General features: G+C 33.5%; 1 protein-coding gene across 1 annotated transcript; it reads left to right on the top strand.

The window, feature by feature from the left end:
• Positions 1–465: 465 nt before the first annotated feature.
• Positions 466–1599, top strand: LOC137402761 (glycoprotein 3-alpha-L-fucosyltransferase A-like). The gene has a single exon (XM_068089267.1). It carries the CDS (start codon positions 466–468, stop codon positions 1597–1599), a length of 1134 nt encoding a protein of 377 aa, XP_067945368.1.
• Positions 1600–8344: the final 6745 nt, after the last annotated feature.

The raw sequence follows: 8344 nt of genomic DNA, 5'->3' as shown, positions 1-8344 counted from the left end.
GGCTGTTTAGTAACATTGAGTCTATTATTTGTTAGAAACCAACTGATTAATTGAGCTTGGATGCACACAATAGAGTTATTTATTTGGACCTGTCTATGTTAAAAGGCAATATTCAGTTTAGACTTTAGAGTAATGAAACCCTAAAGTTGTCAATGGAAGGAATATTGATCCATGCATCAAGTGATCCCTACGCATCAGTGTATATATACACACCAACAACAGGATTGTTAATGGTGGCTCTCAGGAGGCTTCTTTTATATTCATTCAAAGACTTATTTCATAAACACTGAACCTTTTGTAAATAACAAAGAAGCAGTTTTGCTTGAGCGCTTTTGTAAAGGCAGTGCAATCAAATACGTAAAGTTGCTAGTCTAGTAAACTAGCCTCAACTGCTGAACGATGAACAACTCATCAAAGGCGTTCAGTATTATTGCTCTCTCTTTTATTGTTTATATCATAGCTATCATGTACGAAAACAGAGAAAACAGGAAAAAGTTCTTTCAGGCAAAGCATCATCCAGTTGACAAATGGTTTTTATCTAAGAATCCAAAAATCCTTCTTGATGGTGACAGTTCAAGACATTTTTTTCCGAATCAAATGTCAGAAACGACCGAACTTGGTAAAACAAAATTAATAGTAAGTATAGACAGCGGAGGACCATGGCTGCTTCCAAGGATTCACTTTGGTGGATGTGAGTATTCGAATTGTGATTTTATCTACAGTCCAGATAACATCAGTTATGCTCAGCAAGCCGATGCGCTTATATTTGTTCCAAACACTACGCAGAGTTTGTTACAGTTTCCAAGAGCTATCCGTCAACGACAACTGTGGTTTGTAGCAAGCATGGAGCCGCCAGCTTACCCTTGGCATAGATTCAACAAAGTTGTCAACAACTTTAATGGAAGCATGACCTACTTACGCAACTCCACACCTGCACAGTTAGGTTACGGACGAACAAAACAAGGGCGTGCACCTATTCAGCAACAACCCACTATCAACTATTCAAAAAACAAAACTAAAGGGGCATATGCATATGTCTCTCACTGCAAAACAAGACAGTATGACAGACTTTCCTTTATGAGGCAGCTAAAGAAGTACATAAATGTAGACATATTGGGTGGCTGCACCAAACAAATACTTTGTCCAAAAAGAGGTAACAAAACATGTGTGGCTGACACACACTATCCTTACAGATTCTACTTAGCATTTGAGAATTCCTTATGTACAGAGTATATAACTGAGAAATTCTGGAAAACTTTGAAAAGTGAAGGGAATTATGTTCCCGTTGCTCTCGGAGGTTTATCAGTGCAAGAATATACTGACATTGCTCCTCCAGATTCTTTTATTCACGTCTACAACTTCTCATCAGTAGAGGCTTTAGGAAAATATCTCCAGCACCTGATGACAGATGATGCTGCCTATAACAGGTACCATGAGTGGCGTCAGTATTATTCAGTTTCATCAGTAATCGGGCAACCTTGTAGCCTTTGTAAAAGCATCAATCACCCGGAGTCTCTCCACGCGGAACAGAATAGGCAATTTGCTGATGAAAGGAATGATGAAAATAACTGCAAGAACTTGTCAATACCTACCAGTTAAATCCAATATTTGACAATCCACATACATAGGAATTAACAGACACATGATAATCATGATTTTAATCTCGTGCTAATGTACCTTTGTTTACCATTAATTCTACGCTTATAACAGTTTTTGCTTTTTGGACATCTAAAGGTTGTATCAAGTGAAATTTGTCGCAGTGATGAGTTTTTATAGCTGTCTCTTCGGTTTAAGTTTTAACATACTGTAGCAGATCACCGGTTACTACGCTTGTTCCTCTATTATATGGCGTTGAGACTTTTATATCCAGAACTTGAGTAAAAGCCATGATAAAGTGTCTTTTTAACTTGTTTTGTTTGTTTGTTTATTTATGTGTTGTAACATAGTGTATTGTTTCTTCTCTAGTGTAAAATACATGTAAAGCTTACTGGTAACTATGCAAAAACCTGTTTAGAAAGTGAATACAGTCATACTTCGACTTACGAGTCTAATGCGTTCCGAGACTGAGCTCGTATGTCAATTTACTCGCATGTTGGTGCAATTTATTTATATATAGAGCAATTAACTATATATTGATTGGTTTCCGTACCATAAAAATGAAAATAAAACACTCAAAACAAGATATTGTAACAGAAAGAACATGTTGGTTATTTTCCTAACTTACACATGCTTTCAAAAAGCAACAAATAAAGAATAATGTAAGGAAATGTGATTAATTAAAACTTACTGGTAGTTATGCCAAAACCTGTTTAGAAAGTGAATACAGAATTGTCTCAATTTGAATAGATCCTTATCAGAAGGTTTAAACTGATAACTTGTATTTAATGAGCAAAAACAGTCATCTTCCATAATTCTGACATTTACCATCTTATAAAAAATTGCATATACACTAATCATACAAAGATACATGTATATCAGGAATAAAGTTGTAAAAAGGGTAAGAAAGTGAGATATGATGTATATACGTGTTGTTACCTGATGGAGACATGATAAAAGACTCAAGATTACGACGCTAGAGAGGTGATGAGTTACTCAGCACTATGAGGCTATTTATTATTGCTTTAGAGTACTGAAAGCTGCAATAAAGTTATCACTGAAAATAATCTTCATGAAAAATAAAAATTATCCAGACGCATCAGTACACATACACACCAACAACACACTCATTGAGATTAACCTTTACATCTCTCACCTGAATCTTTCAAGGCTTTATTATAAGAATCATAACCCTATCATATTACCTTTTGTATGTAACTTTGCCACAATTGAACATGGTTGAGCGCTTTTGTAGAGGCAGTGCGATCAAAGACATAAAACTGCTAGTCTAGAAAATCAGCCTCAACTGCTGAATAATGAACAGCTCATCAAAGCATTCGTTTTTCTTACTCTCTCTTTAATGCTCATGCTAACAAATATTCATACAACCTATACTTATAGCTTTCCATGTCGGGTTGATTTTTCATGATTTTAGTAGCTAGTACTTTTTTAATCATTTAGTTATTTGAAGCAACCTTTGTAATTTGCTGATAAAAAGTTTGTTATATTTGTGTACATAACTACAATATTATAATTTCAAAATGCAGCATGAGATGTCTTCCTCCCAAAAAACAGAATTGAGATAACATTAATAAAAAACTAGGTACGAGCTGTTTAGTAACACTGAGTCTATTATCTTTTAGAAACCAACTGATTAGATGCTTGGATGCACACAATAGAGTTATTTATTTAGGCTTGTATAGGTTAAAAGGGAATATTTAGTTTAAAGTAATGAAACCCACACTAAAGTTATCAATGAAAAGAATCATAATCAATGTATCAAGTGATCCCTACATATTAAGTGTATAAACACAACAACAATAGGCTTGTCAATGTTGGCATTCAGAAGACTCTCTTTTATATTTATTCAAAGCCATATTTCATAAACACTAAACCTTTTGTAAGTAACTCACACTCAGTTTGCCTAATCGTTTTTATAATTATTCAAAAACGCTTATTTCCGTAACGCTGAAACTTTTGTAAGAAGCTTAGAAGCGGTGTTGCCTAAGCGCTTTTGTAAAGGCAGTGCAATCAAATACATAAGATTGCTAGTCTAGTAAACCAGCCTCAACTGCTGAGAAATGAACAGCTCATCAAAGGCGTTCAGTATTATTACTCTCTTTCTTTTATAGTTTATATCATAGCTATCATGTACAGAGACAGAAGGGACCAGAAAAAGTTTTGTCATGCAAACTATCAGCCTGTCAACATATGGTCTTTATCTAAGATTTTGGATAATCCTCTTGATGGTGAGCAAGCATCATCATCATCGATAAGTGACTAGGTTAGCAATCTCCTAAATTGCACAGCAACACAGAACACCAGCAACCATCATCTTCAATAAGCAACTAGGCTTGCAACTTTTTATATTTTTACTACAATATTTAAATGTCAAGTTAAAGCATGAGATGTCTTTTTACCAAAAAAACAGAATTAAGCTATCAGTCAATGACAACTGTGGTTCATCGCAAGCACAGAGCCTCTAGGGTATCATTTGCATACATTCAACAAAGTGGTGAGCAGTTTTAATTGAAGCATGACTTACTGCGCGGTTATTTTATGAACGCACAAAGAAAACGTGTACACCTATTAAGTAACAATCAACTATCAACTATTCGAAGAATAAAACTAAGGGGGCATATTCATACATCTCTTGTTGTGATACAAAACAGCATGACAGGCTATCCGTTACGATGCAGCAAAAAAAGTACTTACCGTATAACCTCTAATATAATGCCACTTCTATTTTAACGCCACTTCCAATTGACCGCGACCCTGAGAAAAGGGTTAAAAAATAGGGCGCCACCCACTCTATAATTGAATGCCACTTCCATTTGATCACCAGGTTGACATTATTTTATCTTTATGAGTCCATAATATCAATTTTTCAGTTAAAAAGGTTCCACAAAATCGTATTATGAATAAATCGTTTACATCAATAACAATTAGTTCTCCAGGTGTCCAATTCTAAAACTTTGTGCTTTATTTTTGTTAAAACTTTGAAACTGACACCATTGAAATAATTAATAACTGCCTGAGACTATTAATAGTTTCTTGTTTAACGCTCTCTTGATAATTTCAAATGATTGTATATAAAAAAGGTTTGAATTTACGATGGTACAAAGGTTACGCTTAGCGAGCAAAACTTTTATATGTTGCAGTTGTGCTAAATACAACGCGTAAACATTTTGCTCTGCCAAAAAGTTGTTTGGGCGATAATACTGATTAGCTCAGCAGTGCAGAAAAAAGTTTTAGGTCAGAAGATATTGTGGAAAGTACTGAACAACCAGAAAATGTTCGTTCCATTGAAAGCAATGATCAGAAATATTTTTGTTTTAAAAACATTAATTTTTGTTCCGGCATGTAATATAGCTTATGTCACTTGTTGATGAATGTATCTATGTATTTGTAGCATTTGATTGATTATCATTATATAACTTATAAATTTGCAGATTTATAGCATGTTATTCAATAGCATCATTGTGGTTATCTTGACACAGCTTACAAAGGATTGACCCTCATAATTCTTCTTTATCGCACATAAAAAGCTAATTTTGGCTGCAAACTGTAGCAAAAGAATCAATGAGTGCAGTGATGCTTTATTTAACATAATTAAATATAAATATAAAATAAAAATATGCTTTCAAGTTTAGAATGAAACGAAAAATTAAAAGCTCTAAAAAGTTGCCAAGCAAGTAAAAGGCTATAATATCATCGCAGAGTAATTGCAAACAATAAATAACAACTGGCTGAGATGTCACTTGGTATTCACTTCACTCAAAAGAAAGAGCTAAATTTATTTTTCCAAAATTCCAACAAGCCATTTGAAAAATACACGAATACAATAATGAAAATCAGCCTTCATTTAAATGCCACCTCCAATTGACAGCCGCTACAGAATAAGGGTTTAAAAATAGAGCGCCATGACGTTCAATTAGAGGTTTTACGATAAATATAGACATATTTGGTGGTTGTACCAAACAAATACCTTGTCCAAAAAAGTTGACATAGCATGCAAGGCTAAGGCACACTACCATTACAGGTATACTTAGCATTTGAGAATTCATTATGTACAAAGTATATAAGTGAGAAATTCTGGGAAACTTTGAAAAGAGAAGGAAATTTTAAAAGTTTATCAGAGCAAGAATATACGGGCATTGCTCCTCCAGATTCTTTTATTCATGTCTACAATTTCTCATCAGTAGAAGCTCTAGGAAAATATCTCCATCACTTGATGACAGATGATGCTGCCTATAACAGGTTCCATGAGTGGCGTCAGCATTACTCAGTTTCATCAATAAAGCACATCAATTATATCAGTACTTTTGTTATATATTTCAGTACTTCAGAGTCTTGGCTTCGAATGAGCCTATATTCAATACACAAAGAATTATAGAACTATGAAAAACAGGGTGTCAACAGTGTGTCCTGCAATAAAAAAACACTTGGTTGTTGTTCCCACAGTGTGATGTCATAATTATCATTTAGCTTTAGGTCATCGATCCCTTTTGCTGCCATTGAGGCAGAGCTTTTTTGTGACAATCGGTGCTCTTAAACCCAGTGAGCGCTAATACTAAACTAGGATTTTAGATATTCAACAATGCCCGGGGATCGTGCTAACATCCGATTATTACAAATACATATTCTGGGTTAATAGATTTTGGATGATTGTTAGAGTTTGCTTTTTTCATTCTTTCATTCATTTTAAATATTTATAGTAATTATTATTACATCGTTTTATATATATATATATATATATATATATATATATATATATATATATATATATATACTCAAAATATGTAGGATGGGAGGCCCCCTAATAAGAGGCCTTCGTATATATAAAAATTATTCAAAATGTGTATAGCAAATTGATAATAGGAGGCGGAACAGTTTTGCCTCCTATCATGGATATATTTTTAATTTCGTTAGAGGTAGTTTTGAACTTGGAGTTGTCTCCTCGTTGATTTGTGTCCAAAAATTAATGAATTCTTTGGTAAAATTTGTTCACACTATAAAAGTTAAGTCTCCTTACACCAAAGTTTGCCATAAAATGCACAACTGATGGCTGCCAGCAGAGCTTTTATAGGCAGGTTTTTATCAGGCATGAAATCAAAGTGTTTTGGGATGTAAAAGAAAAACAAACCAATTATGAATTGAATTACCAAGAAGTGGTTTGTGAATATAAAACCGCAAAACTGATGGTTTGATTTCGATGATGGTAGTCTATCTTTCGAACTTGTCTGTAAATTGACTACTTTTCCACAAGGTACAAAAATTCATAGCATTTTATTTATTGCACAACAAATATAGTTTGCAAATGTGGATGTTGGCTGACTGGTTATGGTCATGGCAAAAAGGGACTGAATGGTAGGTACTAGAACAGCTGGTTTACCTAACATTTTTATCCAAAAAGTTGTAAATGCATTAAAACCAATTAAATTAGTTTGTATTTTATTACCTCCCAAGGGTGCCAAAAATAAATAGCACACATCAATAAATTTATGCAAACATAGTATGATCATGCAGAACTACGCTAAAAAATTTGTCTTTGGTTATTAATGTTAATTAATCAACAACATATTGATACATAATTAAAAAAATACGATACAATAACAAATAAATTTAAAAGATAATTTCTACAAAAGTAGAAACACCATTATTCAAACACATACAAAATGTTCACAATGTGTTTTTATTATTTTGTATGATTCATCAGAGTCAGTTTATAAAACATAGTTATAATGTTTTTATTTTGAATTGTAAAATCAAGCTATTGAAATGTACAGTTATATACCTATGTACATATACGTATGTACATGTATATAATTTAAGTGCGCATGTAATAATCATAGGATATGGAATGTTCAACAATAGATAGAGGGTAAATTTTGATTTTACCCTGACATTCTAAATCACTGCAAAATAATTTTGATGAAAAAGTTGCTAATCTGATGCTTCTATGGAAGGAATCGTTTTTACAGGGGAGATAAATCCTAAAAAATCATTTTTATCAAATCTATCATAGAAGTGGAAATGACAGCTACGGCACTTCTTCAGCTTTGAATTATCCATACAACAATTAGTCTAAATCACTGCATAAATTTCCCCTGAAAAACGGTGCCAATGGAAATGCAAGATAAACTGCCTTGGCGCACGGCCTATACTGCTTGAAAGTGTTAATCGACTTCTTAACAGGTGTTCAGAAAACCATGAACAGGCCATTAAGCAAGCCACTAATTAACAAGCTTACACTGTTCTGTCTACAATTGAACAAACATACTGTGAGAATCGCATGCAGCTAGTTTTGCGATGAAGGCAGCAAAACGCCAGTTATTTTGTCTTAGTTCATTGGCTACTACTACAATGATGCATCAATAGTTACAAAGAAGATATTTTCTTGCTTCTACTAGCATTTTATATTTATATAATTGTGAATAATAAAACATTGCCTTTTGCCAATAAAATGCTACCTTATCAAGCAGAGAGTGTTTAAGCGCATTACTTCATTTAATGAAGAACCAGTTCAGGCATTCTTTTTCTACCTGTTTTAATAACAGCACATCAAACAGAACAGACACTGGTCAATCATTTCTATAGTATATGGAATTTTTGTCTGGGCCTCTGCAGCCAGGGTTAGAGATTTAGAAATAATTGTTTTTATTGGTTTCAAATGTGTGGTATACAGCTTAAGAGTCGACTACCTTAATGCATGCAATAATGAGCTGCCTTCTTTAAGGATAGAATA

Source organism: Watersipora subatra, chromosome 8 (genome assembly GCF_963576615.1).
Source record: "Watersipora subatra chromosome 8, tzWatSuba1.1, whole genome shotgun sequence".
Lineage (NCBI taxonomy): Eukaryota > Metazoa > Bryozoa > Gymnolaemata > Cheilostomatida > Watersiporidae > Watersipora > Watersipora subatra.
This window is presented reverse-complemented; position numbering and strand designations above follow the sequence as displayed.